The sequence below is a fragment of the Musa acuminata genome, chromosome BXJ1-4 (genome assembly GCF_036884655.1).
Source record: "Musa acuminata AAA Group cultivar baxijiao chromosome BXJ1-4, Cavendish_Baxijiao_AAA, whole genome shotgun sequence".
NCBI lineage: Eukaryota > Viridiplantae > Streptophyta > Magnoliopsida > Zingiberales > Musaceae > Musa > Musa acuminata.
In genome coordinates, this window is record NC_088330.1 from 39,810,253 (window position 1) to 39,829,125 (window position 18,873).

The 18,873-nt window shown below is 40.1% G+C and overlaps 2 protein-coding genes and 1 long non-coding RNA gene across 4 annotated transcripts; 2 read left to right on the top strand and 1 right to left on the bottom strand.

The window, feature by feature from the left end:
- Positions 1–513: 513 nt before the first annotated feature.
- On the top strand, positions 514–6,082 carry LOC135585498 (probable leucine-rich repeat receptor-like protein kinase At5g63930). 2 transcript variants are annotated; one of them, XM_065178424.1, is made up of 4 exons: positions 514–867; positions 999–1,604; positions 1,755–4,814; positions 5,646–6,082. In XM_065178424.1, the coding sequence occupies exons 3-4, from the start codon at positions 1,865–1,867 to the stop codon at positions 6,023–6,025; spliced, it is 3,330 nt and encodes a 1,109-aa protein (XP_065034496.1). In that variant the 5' UTR covers positions 514–867; positions 999–1,604; positions 1,755–1,864; the 3' UTR covers positions 6,026–6,082. The 2 variants fall into 2 exon arrangements, with proteins under 2 accessions (XP_065034496.1, XP_065034494.1); XM_065178422.1 differs by having other exon boundaries at positions 514–1,604.
- A 1,386-nt stretch (positions 6,083–7,468) lies between these two features.
- LOC108952539 (uncharacterized) lies at positions 7,469–13,898 on the top strand. The gene is made up of 6 exons (XR_010510592.1): positions 7,469–7,653; positions 8,956–9,104; positions 9,199–9,976; positions 10,726–10,832; positions 10,971–11,087; positions 12,997–13,898. It is a non-coding gene; the product is annotated as an uncharacterized LOC108952539 (long non-coding RNA).
- Positions 13,899–13,980: 82 nt separating this feature from the next.
- On the bottom strand, positions 13,981–16,046 carry LOC103982762 (probable indole-3-pyruvate monooxygenase YUCCA5). The gene is made up of 3 exons (XM_009399775.3): positions 15,079–16,046; positions 14,613–14,984; positions 13,981–14,436 (listed from the first exon to the last, which is right to left on the bottom strand). Exons 1-3 carry the CDS (start codon positions 15,748–15,750, stop codon positions 14,227–14,229), a joined length of 1,254 nt encoding a protein of 417 aa, XP_009398050.2. The 5' UTR covers positions 15,751–16,046; the 3' UTR covers positions 13,981–14,226.
- Positions 16,047–18,873: the final 2,827 nt, after the last annotated feature.

The window sequence follows — 18,873 nt, forward strand, 5'->3', positions numbered from 1 at the left end:
TTGTGGATCTCAGCTTGATGCCACTAGTACAATACTTATCATATAAAACACTATTAAAGAAAAAAAAATTACAGTATGTGCAATAAAGATTAGCATAAGAATCAGTGACAAGTGAGAATAATAAAAATAATGGAAGAGAAAAGTCATATTGGAATTTGTCCAAATCCCAAGAGCCATTAATACAACTGAGCTCAACACCACTAAACTAATTGTAACCAATATAAATATTGATGATAGAGAAACCACAAGAGTGAGAAACAAGTAAAATATTAGTAAATAAGAGATGGTGGGAAGAGAGAGGAGTTTTTTCTTTGGGGTTTGTTCAGAGCCTGTGAAAGACACTCCACTATTTGAGCTCAACACCATTGGCTTACAAGTTGGAAGACATGGAATAATATGGTGAAGAAATCATTAGAGAATAGTTATTTAGAATTAGCAAGTGATAATTGCTGAATACGAAAACAAAGAGGAGGAAGGAGAAGTGGGCTCAAGGGGGAGTGAGAGAAAGAGATGGAAAGTGAGACTTGAAAGCATGCTTGCCGGCCATTATTGTGGCGTCTCTCTCTCTCTCTCTCTCTCTCTCTGTCCTGTGGCCTTATTTTCCCATTTCCCTCCAACTTTGGACCTTTCCTACAAAATCTGCCTGCTTTATGGATCGACGGTGAGGGTCGGATGGGGCCAAAAGCAGGGAAGATGCAGTGGACCAGTAGGCGTGAAATTCCACGTTGGGAATGGACTGAACCGAGATAGAACCCGTGCATCGACGGGTCGAAGAAGCGAAACAGGAGAAAAAGGCGACCGCTTTGCACTCCGCTCTTCGAGAAAGTCGGGGAAGTCGGCTCCTTTACGGTCCCGGCATACGAAAAGGTGCAGGATTCGCGATTTCTTGTGATGTTTGCTGCTGGCGAGTCTATTTTTTCTCGAAGGATTTTGGGGCGATTTGTAGGACTTAAGCTGAGATTTATCGTCTCCTTCGAAACGGTGGGTTTCTTTTGCAGAAAGGTGCGGCTTTGATGCTCAGGCTGAGGTTGCAAACTTGAAGACTCCAGTATTGGTAGGGGGAAATTGGTTATGGTTTCGTGCTGGGGGCAGCAATCTTGCGGCTTTGGTAGAGAAAGTGGAATTCCATGTGGATATCGGTCTGGAAAGGATTTGGTGCCTTTCGCAAGAAAGTCGTAAAAGCTGAGTTGGGTTTGAAGTGAGTTGTCTCAGTTCAATGGACCACTAGTGGAATTCCCTGGCTTTGATTTGATTTTGAGGATATCACCGCCAAGTTCGGTAGGATCGACAGCAAGTTTTCCAAATGTTAGGTGCGATAATTTTGTATTGAACTGTTTTAGTTTAAGAGGAGAAGCAAGTGACGATTTTGAGGGCTTGGTTATTTTATTTGCTTGAGGCAATGATAGTGTCATGAGTTCTCTTGAAATCAGAAACTTCAGTTTACCATACCAGAAGCAAATTCTGGCTTGATTGAAGAATTGATATTGTCATGAGCTTTCTTGAGGTAGAAAAGTTCAGCTTATCACACCGGCAACAAATTGTGGCTTGATATATCATCAATGAAGCGTTGCATCCGTCAGATCATAGGCTTTGGGACCATGGAGGTAAGACAATTTTTGCTGAATCTTCTAGGATTTGTTGTTTCTGTTGAATTGATTTCTAAGTAATTCTGCTTCTACGATTGGTTTTTTGCTTTATATCTTTTCTTGCAATTTGATGAAACGAGCTCTGTCAATTTTTGTTGCATGTATCAGGAAAATGGTCTTGAGTTCTTGAAGTGCAGAAGATGATTAAAAAGCTTGGCTTTATTCTTGATGCTCTGAGGCTTTACTTATCTCAACATTAGCACTTTGTGTAAGTCATAATGATGGCTAAGATGCCAGAGATTTCAAATTCTGAAGGAGCTTCTGTTTTGGTGGTTCTTCAGTTTGTAGCATTATTGGCCTCTGTAGTCATACATATTTCGGAAGGGGTAAACATTGAAGGACAATACCTGTTGGATCTTAAGAGTACAATGAGGGATGATCTGCACCACCTAGATAGTTGGAACCCTAACGATCGTACACCTTGTGGTTGGACGGGTGTTAATTGCACTTCCGGCCTCAATGCAGTGGTCGTTGGCCTTAATCTGAGCTCCATGAATCTATCTGGAAGCATCCCCCTGAGCATTGGTGGATTAGTTCACCTAACTTATCTTGATCTTTCCTTCAATGAGTTATCAGGAACAATCCCTAGGGAGATTGGAAATTGCTCAAAGTTAGAGTTTTTGTATCTCAATAGCAATAACTTTGAAGGTGAAATCCCTCATGAATTGGGTAGCCTTTCCTCTTTGTTAAAATGCAATTTGTGTAACAACAAGCTATCGAGCTCTCTTCCTGAGTCGATCGGAGGTCTTTCATCGCTTGTGGAACTAGTGGCCTACACTAACAACATCACAGGTCCATTGCCTCGTTCCATCGGCAGGCTCAAGAACCTAGTTATATTACGGATGGGGCAAAATTTGATCTCTGGAAGCATTCCTGTGGAGATAGGTGACTGCCAGAACTTGAAACGACTTGGTCTTGCCCAGAACCTGCTAGGAGGTGAGATCCCAAAGGAGCTCGGGAAGTTGAAAAACTTGACCGAACTAATTCTTTGGGACAACCAACTCTCTGGAATTATCCCTAAGGAGCTTGGAAACTGTAGCAGCCTCGTGACACTTGCCCTTTACCAGAATAATTTAGTGGGTAGCATACCTGCAGAGATTGGAAACCTGAAGAACTTGGAGAAGTTATATTTGTACAGAAATTCATTGAATGGGACAATCCCAAAAATGATTGGAAATCTTACTCGGGCAACAGAAATAGATTTCTCAGAGAATACATTGACAGGAAAAATACCATCTGAACTGAGTAACAATAAGGGTTTGCACCTGCTTTTCTTGTTCCAGAATCAGCTTACAGGCAGCATTCCACCAGAATTGAGTGAGTTAAGGAATTTAACCAAGCTTGATCTCTCGATCAACTCTCTCACCGGGCCCATTCCTCTGGGGTTGCAGTATCTGCCTAATCTAACTCAATTGCAACTCTTCAATAACATGCTGTCAGGCCTCATTCCCAAGAGTCTTGGCGTGTACAGTCCACTTTGGGTGCTTGATTTTTCAGAGAACAACCTCACTGGCCTAATACCGAGTCATCTTTGTAGACGTTCGAACCTTATTTTGTTGAATTTATGGTCTAACGGGTTGACTGGAAACATTCCTAGTGGAATTACAAATTGTAAATCCTTGGTGCAACTTCGTCTGGGTAAGAACAGTCTCACAGGAAGCTTTCCCTCTGATTTATGCAAGCTGGTCAATCTTACTGCTATTGAGTTAGATGAGAACAGATTCAGTGGTCCCATTCCATCGGAGATAGGGCAATGCAAAGCTTTGCAGAGGCTTATTCTTCCTAACAACTTCTTCACACATAAATTGCCAAGGGAGATTGGTAATCTGTCACAGTTAGTTATCTTTAACATCTCATCCAATGAAATTGGAGGAAGCATACCTCCAGAGATTTTCAACTGTAAGATGCTCCAGCGACTTGACCTCAGCAAGAATCAGTTTTTAGGGGCATTGCCTGATGAAGTTGGAAGCCTTTTGCAGTTGGAACTGCTTATACTTTCTGATAACAAGTTCTCAGGAACAATACCTTCCATCATAGGAAAGCTCTCTCATCTGACAGAGCTGCAGATGGGCGGTAATGAATTTTTTGGCACAGTACCTAAGGAATTGGGTGAGCTTTCCAGTTTACAAATTGCGATGAATCTTAGCTACAACAATCTTTCAGGAAATATACCACCAGAGCTTGGCAATCTTTCCCTTCTGGAATATGTTTGGTTGAACAATAACCACTTAACTGGCGAAATTCCATCGACATTTGCCCATCTGTCTAGCTTACTTGGACTGAATGTTTCATATAATAATCTCACAGGGCCTATACCTCCTATTCCATTGTTTCAGAACATGGCCCTAAGTAGCTTCATAGGAAATAGGGATCTTTGTGGTAAACCTCTCGGTCAATGTGGTTTGTCTCCATCGTCTACATCTCCATCAGCTAGAACAAGTACCTACTTGGGTAAGACGATTGCAATAATTGCTGCTGCCATTGGAGGAATTTCTCTTGTACTCATTGCTGTGATTGTATATATCATGATAAGACCCGTTGAGACAGTCGCACCTGTCAATGACAAGCAACCAGGTAATACAGATTCAGATACATACATATTTCCAAAAGAGAAAATTACGTTCCAGGACTTAGTTGCTGCCACAAATAATTTTGATGAGAGTTATGTAATTGGAAGGGGTGCTTGTGGAACAGTATACAGAGCTGTTCTGCAATCTGGGCAAACAGTTGCTGTCAAGAAGTTAGCATCTAATAGAGACAGTAGCAACGCGGAAAATAGCTTTCGTGCAGAGATTTCGACTCTTGGAAAGATTAGGCATCGAAACATTGTCAAGCTATATGGTTTCTTCTATCACCAGGGTTCCAACCTTCTTCTGTATGAGTACATGTCAAGAGGCAGCCTGGCTGAGTCGCTTCATGGAGGTTGCTCTTCTTCTCTTGACTGGGACACCCGGTTCATGATTGCGCTTGGGGCTGCTGAGGGACTTTCATATTTGCACCATGATTGCAAGCCCCGGATCATTCACAGAGATATCAAGTCGAACAATATTCTGCTTGATGAGAACTTTGAAGCTCATGTTGGAGACTTTGGATTGGCAAAGGTGATCGACATGCCACAATCGAAGTCAATGTCTGCAGTTGCTGGATCATATGGGTACATAGCACCTGGTAAGTCAACTTAAATACCATTATTTGTTTTGCCATTTTCTTCTACCTTGAGTTGCCTTTTTCTCCTGAGGCTGGATTCACCGAGTTTGAGTGTTACTTTTTCCTATTCATTTTTGCTGACTGTTTTACTGAAGAAGCAGCATGGTTATCAGAAGGAAAGCTGTTACACAATTGTTTAACCTTAGAGCTGATCTTTGATTTATTTTGTGAAAACATAACAATAAAGATTGATTACTATAACCTGTGTGGACCATGCTTTCCGATTTTTCTTCATCCGGTTGGTGTAAATTTGGGACTTGTGTACTCTGTTTTTATTTTTAATATAGTTCAAAGTGCGTCTCTTAACCTACATTAGCACATTAGAAAAATTGTCTAGAAATTCTTGCTTGGACAGGATTTGCCAAAGTCTGAGTTAGTTCCTTCTGGATTCACTCGTTACAATGTTGAATTCTGCACATATTGTAATGCTCTCTGAGAGAATGTTCTATACAATCTTTTTGATAATAACAACTATGATGTAATCCTTGTTCCTCATGATAAAGAAAACAATCTGTGTTCTTAATGACTATTTCCCATGGATGGTCACTTATGCTCGCTTTTTCCTCTTTCATCGATGTATTATTATATATTGGGGAATATCTACTTCATTTCTATCTTTCTGATCATGCATCTGATGTTTCTATATTTTCCCATGCTTTGGTTTGTTGCGCTTTGTGTGTTCATCTGCATCCTGAGTGCCTGTTATCGGATAATATCTTCGTCTGAGTTCAGATTTTCGAGCTTTATCATTAGCATATCTAATTAGCTCTAACAGACATCATTTTCTGTCAGAATATGCATACACCATGAAAGTTACCGAAAAATGTGACATCTATAGCTATGGAGTTGTCCTTCTGGAACTACTGACTGGAAGAACACCTGTACAGCCCTTAGATCAAGGAGGTGACCTTGTTACATGGGTAAGGACACACATCAGAACCAGTTCTTTGACTTCTGGAATACTTGATAGTCAATTGAATTTGGAAGATAGGGTTGTCGTCGGTCACATGATCATGGTCTTGAAAATTGCCTTGCAATGCACAAGTATGTCACCGATGAACAGACCAGCGATGCACGAAGTTGTATTCATGTTGGTCGAGTCTAAACAGAAGGCTGGGAGCTTGGCATCCTCACCGGTTTCCAATCTCTCCTCCGAAGAGGATAACTTGTGATGTATTCATGTTCTGCGTCCGACTAAATGATATATATTCCCCCTTTTTTCCTTTCAATATCTTTGCATTCTAATTTTCTTCTTTTCTCTCTTTTAATGTGTGATCATCTTTGCAGTTGCTATCTATAATATTACATTATGTCTCACTAACTTAGGCATTAGACCACTTCAAAATCAATATTGATATCGTTCTAGCTTCATGTGGACCTTCAGAGATGTCAAGTTGATGATTGTCTTGCATAACTTCATCATGTTAATCTCTTGAATTGCTGATTGGGGCAATTGGACCTCCATTTTAGATTCAAACCTCTATTTCAAACATTCTAGGCAATTACCATATGTCAAAGTCATTTGTCTCGTAGACTAGCCTTTTGAATCCATATTTATATGTTGCAAATGTATTGCCCCTTGTTTCACTTTGATTGCTGGAAAATTGAGCTTTGTAATTCACCATATTACTATGTGAATTTATTCTAATTGTTTTTATTATAATATAATTTTTCATTGTTTATCAAAATTAAAATAAATATATTTGGTTGAATTGGAAAGATAATATCCATTAGCAAAATATATGATTATTTTAAAAATACTTAGTTCCGCTAGATTTATATTCATAATTTAATAATATTATTTTCATAAAAAGGTGATTGTTTTATGACATAAAAATTCAAACAAATATATTTGGTCAGATCCCACAGACAATATCTATTAGGAAAACAGATTATTATTTTAAAATATGTTCACTTACGTTATATACATATTACTATGTGAATTTCTTTCTATTATTGTTATAAAAAGATGATTTTTTTATTATTTATTAAAATTATATATATATTGATACATTTTGTTTTTTCTTAAAACATATGTGTTTTAGAAATTATATCAAATAATATTATGATATATTGGTGATCATAATGTCACAAATCATTAAATAAAACAAAATATTATTAAACTTTTCTGATTTTGATGCTTATTTGAAACCTTAAGGAAAAACATACTCCCCATTTATTAGGAATTATATCAAATAATATTGAAATAAGATGATCACAACGATTCAACATTTTTTTAAATTCTTTTTATCTAAAATTTAAAAGATTCAAAAACTTAGTGGGTGTGTGTGTATATATATAAATACATATATATACATATATATATATATATATATATATATATATATATATATATGTGTGTGTGTGTGTGTGTGTGTATATATACACACACACATATATATATATATATATATATATATATATATATATATATATATATATATATATATATATATGTGTGTGTGTGTGTGTGTGTATATATATATATACACACACATATATATATATACATATATACATATATATATATATATATATATATATATATACATATATATATATATATATATATATATATATATACATATAGTTATCGAGTGGCCAAAACCTTCGGAGGAAAAAGCAAAAAAGAAACAACCTGCGAGATATGTGTGAGAGATAAAACGCAGCTCTCTCAGAAAGGTAATGCAGGGAAATCCATCAGTGCCGCTTGGAGCAAGCAATCGGAATAGTGTACCTCCACCAACTCCAAATGTCAGATCGTAATCTTCCCGAACAAGGATTGAGCACCGGGAGCATGGTACGCTTTCTATCTCTCGATCGAATCCCTTTTTTTCTTCTCCAAGATTTTATCTTTCTCAATCGAAGGTATTGCCGGTTCGCACACGGTCGATGAGCACTCCGTGACCGGTCCCCTATATTGCCGTCGTTATTGCTACATGGTACATTGGGTTTGATGTTGTCTTGTCCTTTCCCCCCCATTGCTCACTTCAACTGCTTGCAAATTGCCGTGGTTTGGCTGGTTTTCCATTTGTCTGTCATCAGAGGATGCTGGCCTTCTATCGGACTTGCAAAAAGTTGGTACTTTGGGACGGCTTTTTGTTCGCCATTGATAAAGTTGCCTAGGTCTCACAAAAGTCAATCATCTGAATGCCTGTGGTGTTATGTCTTTCTAGGGCAAGCCACTTTAATTGGGTATTCACTGTGCACTAATAAAATGTTTATATGTTTGTGATGAGATTCCCTTGAAATGTTAGACTACAGGGGACTACGGGATAGGTTCTTTGTCTACTTCAACTTCGAATTCCAGCACTTGAAATTTCCTTTCATTTATTTCTCCACCCATGTACTGGCTCATATGCGAAACAATTTGCAAGACCATTTTTTGCATGTACTATTTGACGATAATATAAATAATTTGTCATTAACTAATAGTTTATATAATTAAATAAATTTTATTAATTTCAATTACAATTTGATGCTATGGAATAAATTTAATTACACTCATTGACATTCTCTACTCAAAGGTTTGACATTCTCATCCAAGCCCGATGCAGTATCTAAAATATGTGCCTTGTGTAGTTCCAATGTAAGTTAATATTTGAAGAAATCCCATCTTTGTCTGCACATGGTAAACCTTGCTTGATACATATTAACCGATCCACAAAGTTGTCATAACCCAATCTTAGGCCCATTAGACCTGATAACTTGGATATTGTTTTTTTTTTTTTAATCACATGGTTCAAATTGCTTAAGCCTAAGTTACTAGTGGTAGAACTATTTAGCTACATAGTGAAGTCAAAATAAAAGTTGACAATGCTTTCTAGGTATGGCTGTTGATATGACTTTGTAAGGTGTTTCCATTAAAAGTCAAATCCCTTTTGTCTACTTCTGACCTTCTGTCTTTCCCTGTCATTTTTTCTAAAAACCATTTTGAATGCATGTAGATTTACAGACATGTTATTAATATTCTTCACTTGATCTGAAGGGACTTTTTTACCTAATACTTCCTTTGACAGTCTGTACACATTTGACCACTAGTAACTTTGGCTAGTGGACTAATAATCCTTCAATCCTTCTCAGACAATGATTGCATTTATAGGTCCTGGACAGTGATATGCAGGAACAGAGAAGCTGAATGTGTGTGGTTGTGGAGGTTTGCATCTTGCTGAAAGCCCCTGGTTCCAAGAAGGAACAATTTGATCAAGCATGCAAAAATTATTTCATTACTTGTACGATAAACACTAGAAGGTACACTGTCCTTGTTTTTCCCATTTGTCAACTTTCTAATTGTGTTCATACTTCTGTTACTATGTATTAAGATAAATCCAATCTTTTGTTTCAGTGAATCTTCAGAGAAGATGATGAGCTCCTTGTTTCAGTGATGTTTTAATCAGTTGTAGTCATCAATTCAGTATTGATACTGTTCAAATATCCAGGTCCAGCCAGCACATTATGAACCCAGTTATTTTCTGATGGAATAAGTAGCCTGTGTCATGGAGGGAATATAATTATTGTGTAATTGACTGGTGAAGTAGCTACTTACCAAGTGGAACACTCTACTAAAGTGCAAGCCCATGAGGGTATCACATGGACAGATGGCGACACTGGAATGACACCTTCTAAGATGAACTTAATCATATTCTCTGGAGTTGGGACCAGTGAACTATTAATCTGGATCCTAGATGGACCACCATTCAACCGTTCCAAATCTTGATGCTGGTTAACCTAAGGGCTGCCTTCATGGAGGGATCATTGACTCTATCTGCTCCACAAAGAGACGATAACTGGTCCACTTGCCCATCATAGCCGGTAGGTGGGTCCTCTGGTGTCCTCACCCACTGTCGATCTCCACCTCAGATTCTCTGCCACCGTGGTTCGACATTAAAGAATTGCTTCCATTCACGTGTCGTTTGCCACTGGGGACCACTTCACTCTCAAGATGTGGCGACTTCGAGAGTTATCCTGTCTTTCTCTCAGTTTCTTCATTGATTGCAGCCCCAAAATTGTCTTACTCTGAAATCAACACTTAAAAGCTCATGATGGTGTGGGGTTTTATGGTCACTTTCATCCTGCTAAGATGGTACTCACTGAAATGCGACAGAAGAAAGGTTAATTTCAAGGTGAGATTGTCCAACTTCTGTTCTCCTTTTCCAGCAGATCAATTCCAATAAGTGAGACATCTCTTCTTCTAGCCCATATTCTTAGAGCTGAAAGCTCAAGTTTTTTATCTTCACCATACCATGCTATCCTACTCTATGAGTCAGGACATGATAAGTTGTGATCCTCTTGTGCTTCTCTTGTATGATTTTTCTATGGCAGAAACTGATTGCACTACTAGAAAATATAATTTACATGTTATCTATTGCATATGGCTTTGTGGATCCATGATTTATTTATACCATTTAGCAAGGACTTCCCTTCAATGGAAGAAGTAATTCTTGCTGCTAGATCTTCTCACTAAAAGCTTCTCATCATAAGAACAACTGAAGGGATACGTCGAATGCGAGGGAAAAAAGAAAAACACCCACACTGATACTTGTGTAGTCTATCTTCATTTGAAAAAAAAAGCAGCAAAAAAGGATTTAGCATAAAGCAGGGTTTATGTACCCACTAGTATTTACCAATTCAACCAAGTATTGCTAAGAGGTCACAAAACTCAATGCTTTTCGGTGTATAACTCATTCTTTTTTTTTGTTAATTAATTCATTGATACTAGACGGTATAAATCAATGTAGTGATAATCTGTTATTGTTATCATTAACTGAGGCATATTCATGATTTTCATTGATATCTTAAATTTCAAATTTCCTTTTATTTAGGACTCTTAGGTTTGATATATCTTGACAGATAATTCCTTGTAACCTCACAGTTCAGGAAGACATATATTATTTTCAGCATTGTCATCGATCATATCAGTGAGAAGGTTTTTGGCTCTTTGAGAATAACGGTGATCCCCCACCAAGGGGATTTACCCAGGTCAGCATTTTAAGCTTCCTAAATTTTTCATCTTAAAGATTAACTACTCTTGTTCATTTTCTCATACATTTTCTCTATATGTTACTTTATCATTCATCTAATTGTGTTTTATTCTTATCAATATTTTCAAATTTGTAGGTAACAGGTACCATGGCATTTTTTGGAGTTTCTGCATTCATTTCCTTCCTCTTCATCCTATATCAGTATGATTGAATTGATTATTCTTATCAATATTCTCAAATATGTAGGTAACAGGTAGGAAGCTAGTTAAACATGACTGCCCAATGCAATTCTCTACTGCTTAAAGAACAATGTTGAATTGTTTTATTTTTGGACCATCTAAATTCCACAATGCTGTAGCTTCTTTTCATATATAGAGCAAATTCTGGTTGAGTTACCCATTCCAATTTCTCATATTTCCAACAGAAACGTTTTGTAAATTTTGCATACTTAAATGTTGCATAGATTGAAATGCAATGATTATTTTATTTTATTATCTCTTCTGCATGTTTATCTTGAGATATGGAATTATATTTCGAAATGTCCACGCACTTTTAAATGAATGCAAACTTCAATCTCATAAAAATATTCAAATATCCATAAGGTCAATCCCCTGCATTAAGATAAACTATAAAAGCTAATTTGGACTGTCAAATACCATACCGAGCTAGTACTTTCTTAAGAACTGTCTTTGATTGGTGCACATTTCAAGCTTCATAAGCATCTAATGGAGAATTATTGCAACAGCCCATATAAAAGAAAAAGAAAGAACAACAAACTGAATAAGCTGACAAACATGATAATGTCATTGATGCATAGGCTTAAGAGCAGTCCTCCAAGTCTACTGAAACCCTTGATGGTGATCTGCAAACACTCCCCTCAGTTGTTACAGATGCAACATCATGAATCACTATCTAATTATGTGTATTAGAACAAAGCCTGTAGAATTTTTGCCTCATTTTTGGAGCCTTGCAAGCTTCAGCATGTGTTGTCTATTCCAGGGAATTATAGAATCTTTGTCAGTCTCCAATCTGATGGGTAGCCTTCTAGTATTTCGACAAGTCCTGATCATAGATTGAATGTTCAGTACATTGATTAAGGACTACATTTGATGTTCTCTTCCACATGAAAATGCAAAGGGTTGAATGTAACAATTAAATTATTTATTGTCATCGTTTGCTAAAATATCTGAATGAATTCATAAATCTTTCCATTTTATTACACGAATGAATTCATAAATCTTTCCATTTTATTACACCACTTATATGACCTGATTGATTAACTGCTGAACTTTGGAAGTATTTGGTCACCATCTAATGGCCACATTAAGTTTAGAGTTCTTTTTTTGTTTTTGGAAAACCTATAATTGCATTCAATAACAGCCATTTCATAAATACTTTAGCTTATTCAAGTTTTCATGCAGTCAGAATAACTGTGTTAAATAACTTGCTTCATGATTGGACAATAATTGGTAAATCTATGTCAAAGTAGTCTTCACATAAATTATGCATGAAGCAGCAATGCCTCTACAATCAAAAGAGCAAGAAGTTAAGTATGAAGGATGAACACAGGGGAATTAGATTTTCTTTTTCCTTATAATATGATAAACTTGAAGGTAGTGCGATTCTCTATGTAACCATTAGATGCAACTGGCCACAGAGTCAAGAATCACAGAGATTTATATGGGGATGTTGGTGAACTTGTTAGACAAATGCAGTTTAAAGTCAACAAAGATTGCTGCCTGTGTGGTAGTTCTGTGAAAAAGAAAAAGAACATCCTTCATATAGAAATTGAAACTGTATTATCCAGCCTTCTCTTTGTCCTTCTCTTTTGTATGGAAAAAGGCTTGAGAAAATATCAGAAAGTACAACAACTACAGTTTTTCATGAGATCTTTCAAAGGTTTTTTCTCCTATGTGAAAGAAGATAGAGGGGCCAATTTGACCCTAATACTGACATAAAAAAAACTCTGAACTTTGATTCAGCTTAGCTGTTGCCCTTTCTTTCTTTTTCATCAGAGAAAATTTACCTTAACAACTTCCATCTGACTTATGCATGGGCATCGAACAGTAATGATGCATATGTGTACATATGTTTGCTTGGTTGCTTGGGTACACACACAATCCTATCTTCCATTAATGGCAGTTCTTCACTTCTTGCTCTAGGGCATGGACAAATGCAACAAGGTTGGGGCCCTGGTTGGAGATGCAAGAAGGCAATATGCTGAGTCCTTGAGATGCATGTGATAGTGCAGTAACGGGGTGTGCAACTGAAGACTTCTCAGAGGTATCTCAGAATCAGAGGTCTAGGCATGGGTGAAAAGAGTATCATTCCAGTAGAGAAAAGAGAGAGGGGCAAATGGTCCAATGCAGTTGCATGATGCCTTGGTGCTGGAAGCACTGCTGAATTCCGAATCTGGCACAGAGTTGTATGCTTTTGATCCCCCACACGAGGATTGGGATGAAATAGCACTTCAGGATTCTCTTCACATGCATTCGATCAATGAGAAAAGGTGACTGGAGTAACTAGTGCTGGAGAACATGGGAGTCCCATCTTACTCAAAAGGACCCTCTCATTGCTCTTCTTCCTCTTATGTAACTAAGAAAGGATGGTTTAGAGAGTTGGGAGCCAAGTGAAACATCAACCTTGAGGGAATCTTAGGAGCTAATGATTTGGTGGGCCTCTGACATGTGGCTTGGTGCTTCTATTCTGAGTGGGGGGAGGGGAGAGCTGCAAGTTGGCCACAGCTGACTCCCTGCAATAAAGTCCTGAGCTTTATTTCTTTTTCAGAAATTAATCATTCAACTTGCAGTATTTCTTTACTGCACTGGCATGCCTTCCTTGCATTTAATTCCAGTAATATCATTGATGCTGTACAGCTGCAGCATAGATTTCACTCCAATCCTTTGAGGATCCTGCAGGATCTTACCAGCCTTTCCAGTAGTACCATGGCAGAAGCAATGCAGTGACTGCTGTAGTCTGAAGACAAGCAAAGTACATGGCTAAAAAACATAGCAAACAATGGCTTTGTTGTGTTTGTTGGGAGGGATGAAGAGAAAGGTTGCCTTGAAATGTGAAGTATTTCAAAAAAAAAAGAAGAGAGAGAGAGAGAGAGAGAGAGAGAGAGAGAGAAAAGTTGCCTTGAAATGTGAAGCATGAAAAATGATACTGTCCTCATTGAAATGTTGTACAAAGCAGCCAAAAGTGCAGGTGAAAATAAAAAGGAAAGCCTCATCAACATCAACTGTTCTATTTGCATCACTCCCATCCATGTCTCAAAACTTGGGCTCCATTGACAGAGGGTTTGGTGCACTCTTATGGTCTTCTTTACACTATCTACAGCCAGTAGCAGAACCATGAAAGGAGTGTTGTTACTATCTCTGTGTGATTGATCATCATCTCCTATGGCAGGCAAAGATCCTCTGCGCTACGTTTGTTTCCTCTCCCCACAACCTGCCAATGTCCATGGCTGTCCTCACTGCATCTGAGGAGGCACCAGAGAGCCCTCTCCTTGTGAAGCCAACAGCATAGAGCCCAGACTTCCCTTTCCACCCATTAGGGAAGGGAGACTTTGGCACTCCATCCTTGGCGAAGAAATCGCATCCCTGCAAATGGAACCAGATAGTTATCAGCTTTATGATGTCGCTGATGGATGCATAGATAGATTAAGTCAACGAGCAGGAAATCTTTTCTTCCTACAGAACCTTAGACCATTCATAGTGCGTCACCAACTTCGACTGCCAAGCTTGAGAGAACAGTGAAGAACATGGGGTGTAAGTACCTGAAGCCATTGAGGGACGTTGCTGCGGTATCCGGTGGCCAAAATGATCGAATCCACGTCGAGAAGCCGGCCGTCGACGAGCTCGACCTTTCCCGGCGACAGCCTCTTGATTCCGGGCACCACGTTGATGTCACCTGACCTTATTTTGCCGAGTGCGCCGATGTCCAGAACCGGAGTCTTCCCCTGCGTGTTCTTGAGCTCCAGAGGACCAGCGGAAGGCCTCCTCAGGCCGAACCTTTCGACGTTGCCAAGCACCAGCCATGCCAACACCAGGAGAATCTTGTCCGCCAGCCACAGCGGCAGCCACTTCATCAGCAGGATCGCTAACTCGAACGTCGACTTCCCCAGCACTTCCCTGGGCAGCACATGAACCTGCGATCAAGATGGATGAGCAGCTCGGTCAGGAATTGGATTCGTGTTAGATGCTGGGAGTTGCATGCATCGTATGACCGTTGATGCTGCTTACCGAGTCGCGGATTACCATGGACGGGGAGGCGTCATGGTCACACAGGTCGAGCGAGACCTCCATGCCGGAGTTGCCGCAGCCGACCACAAGGACGCGCTTCCCCCGGTAGGCCTCGCCGGACTTGTAGTCGCAGACGTGCTTAACGTCGCCGCCGAACTCCTCCAGCCCCTCCAGCTCGGGGACCACCTTCTCCGCATTCTCGCCGGTGGCCACCACGAGCCATCGGCCAATGTACTCCACGTCGGCGCTCACGTTTCCGGGCTCAGCGCAAGCACCGGCGGCCCTCACCCTCCATAGTCCGCTCGTCTCGTCGTACTTCGCCGACTGCACCGACTGGTTGAACCGGGGGCTGAGCTCGAAGTGCTTCGCGTACGACTCCAAGTAGTCTATGAACTGCTTCCGGGAAGGGTACTCCGGGTAGTCCTCCGGGAAGGGCAGCCTGGGAAGCTGGCAGAACTGCTTCGGGAGGTGGAGCTTGAGGCGGTCGTAGGTGCGCTTCTGCCAGAGGGAGGCAATGCAGTCGGCGCGCTCAAGGATCACAAAAGGCACCTCTTGCTCCCTCAGGCAAGCTCCCACAGCTAGACCGGACGGCCCAGCTCCGACGATGATCGGACCGTTGACCCACACGCACCGCCGCGACAGGAAGTCGTACTGCTCGGTCAGACCGGCCATGAACGGTTGTTTCAGATGGCCGAGTGGCAGTTGGAACGAGAAGCGAGGTGGAAGAAGCTTGAACTTGTGGCTGAAGCACTTGCCGAGCTTACTGGTCTGAAGTCATGATGCCTCTGCTGCCAATGGAGTTTGGCTTTTGGAGATAGGAAGAGAGAGAGGAGGGAGATGTGACAGTGAGGGACTGATGGAGAAAGGGAATTAGGAGAGGAAGACAATGAAGCAAAGGAAGACTTGTACTGAAGTGAGGAAGGTTGGGAGCATGGGGAAGAGATTAAATAGAGGCCAAGGCTGATGAGAGCTGCATGTGCTGGGGACTTGTCAAATGATGAGCATGGCCCTTCCATAAAGCTTTGCAGTATTTATAACCTGAAGCTTCTGAGCAAGGCCTTCATGGATATTAAGATGCAAATTTCATCTTCTCATCAAATCTGCAGCCTCCAGTAATACCTGAAATGGATTGGGTTTTTACACTGGAAGGATCAGACTCTGCCCACAGATTCACAACATATTTAGGCCAGCAATCTACCAGGTTGTCACCCATTGCTGTAAGTGTTGAAGGCTGTTCAGTGCTTGCAGTAGAGAATTTATGCTCACTAGAGGATGCAATCATTAGGAAGCAGTAGCTGTTGGATCAATCACTGTCATTCTGTCAGCATGGATAACAGAGCTTAACTATCATTCTGCCAATATTTCTTCAATGATGAGTGTGATTGGGGTGATGAGTTTGACCTGCTTCCTATCACCCCCTCCCCCACAATGGACCTCTCATTATGATCACAGAATTAGCTCACCAGTTCTTCCTTCCCACTGAGAGCCATGAGTTCTTCTGTTGTGCTAAGATCTTTGTTCTTCTTATAGATAACTGTTGTAGTTGGCATTCTTGGAGTTGCCATATGACCCCTCCTGCAGAAGAGATGCTAATGGCTGAGTCTGTGTGTTTCACTATCCTCCTCCTCCTCCTCCTCAAGGACTCTTCCATGAGATCATACCCTAACAAATTGCATTGTGGTAGCAATGATCAGATAAACAATCCAATAGAATAATTTATTTTAGAGAGAGTTATTCTTTTAAATCTCAACTTCTATCATAAAAAAACAATGGCTTTCTTTCTACTGTTTAGTTTATATTTGCCCATGGATGTGGTATCCAAATATGATCACCTCTCTGTTTCTAAGAAAGACAAATGAAAATTACAATGGTTCCACATCCAATCTATGTTGCTTGCAATTCTAGTCTTCCCTATTTCTGGTGTTACTCGAGCTTTTGAAGTGCTTATATGAAGCAGCAGCAGGAGCTGCTCAAACTTGAGCACATATGATGGTTGATTACACCACTCTCACTTGATCTAACCTTTGACTTTGACTTGTAAAAGCAATTGAGCTTAAGCTACTCAAGTGCTTAAATGGAGAGGCAGGAGTTGATAGAACTCAAACAAGATATGATGGAGGTGTTATATCATTCGCACATGAAGTCTTTTGACTTGTGAGAATAATTGAGAGCCTGAGGGTCTTTTCCTCGAAGCAACAATTCCATGTGCAGCTCTCAAGGCAGCGTTCAAACAACATTCCCTGCACAGCTTCTGAAGCATACAAGTGAAATTAATTGTAGTGCAAATTTTCAGATTTGCAATTTATACATAAAAAATGAGTTCAAGAACCAGATTTAGTTTCCTAGTTTCGTCGTAAGAACAAAAATTAGTTCGATTGTGCATGAATAAAAATATTTTTTTAATATATATATATAATTTTTTCGATTATCTTAGTCTATGCATGAATTAAAAAGAAGTCAAGAAGTCGATTTCTTCAAACGATTGGAAGGCTAAATAAACTCAAAAAGAACAAATGGTGTGTTGTCAAGAGTCCCATACAAATGGTTAGGAGCAGGAGGCATTCTGCTGCCTCTTTTGCCACAGTGCAGTCTCCGGAGACGAAGCGAGCGGCTGCTGCTGACTGTTCCTTCCACGTGTGCCGGTGGGCCCCAGCTAGGTCTCCGATTGCAAGTTGCCATCCATAATTGGCCTTCACTCGAGTCCTTTCTGTGTTTGTTTTCCGAGGAAGAACCACAGCACTCTTGGTCTTATGGTTTCCATGCACACAAATGCTCCATATTATTTATCTTTAAGCCAATAGTAAATATTATTATGAGCGTAGAACTGTGGTTAATCGTCATCAGGTCGATTTTGATTACAAATTGTTCAAAGCTTGCCTGTGCTACATGGTTAAAATGCAGGTTCATGAACTTAGCCTTAACACTAATATGCTATCAAAATAAATATGCTCGAGTGCTTGATTAGTGGTTTGTGCCAATGCTAGAGAACCTGCCCATGGAGGCTAGAAAAGCACACCGGCGATACTTGCGGTGGTGCGATCCTTTCAAGTTGGAAACCCCACTCCTCCCTTGTTTATGAGTCTGTGTTGTTCTCGGAAATGAGTAGAGCCATCCTCCCTGCACCCTAGCTTTGCCTATTCTATGGGCCAAAGCTTCCGAGTGCGGCACGCAATGGTGTAAGCAGCCAGATGGATGGAGGCACTTTCGAAGTAGGTTCGATGGGAAGACTTGTTAATTGGATGCAGCTCTTTAGCTTGAACTCGAAGAGAGCTTTGAAGTTGCCACGAGAAGATTCATGTTCACGCTGAAATCATTGGATGATGGACGCCGAGTGGTCGTCTTTGTGTTTGTGGCTTCGGAGGCTTCCTTTTCTCACCCTTTTGCATGTGCCTAACTCATCTATGATGTATAATTTATATCATAGATCAAAGTTGGAAGGGTAGCTGAAAAGGAAGAAGGAAAGTTGCAGATTTGTTAGACACTTCCAGTGGGCTCTAATACAAAGAGAATGATCGCCGCCTACAGACTCGCTTTTGGATACTCATAAGCAGAATTTTTCTATTGCTTATTCTTCTTCAGCAAAGTCTTTGCCATGCGAGCATACGAACGCTGCATTGGCCACAGTTGCATCGACTCCCTCGATCAAGAATTTCATCTGATCGATCCATCCATGATTCAGTTTCCTTATATGAGTTCTTTGCTCCAAGTAGTCGACGTTAGCCTTAGTTTGGTTGAGTTCCTCCATGCTATGCTGGTTGGAGACCACTGAGACCAGCTTCGAGCTTTGTTAGTCCG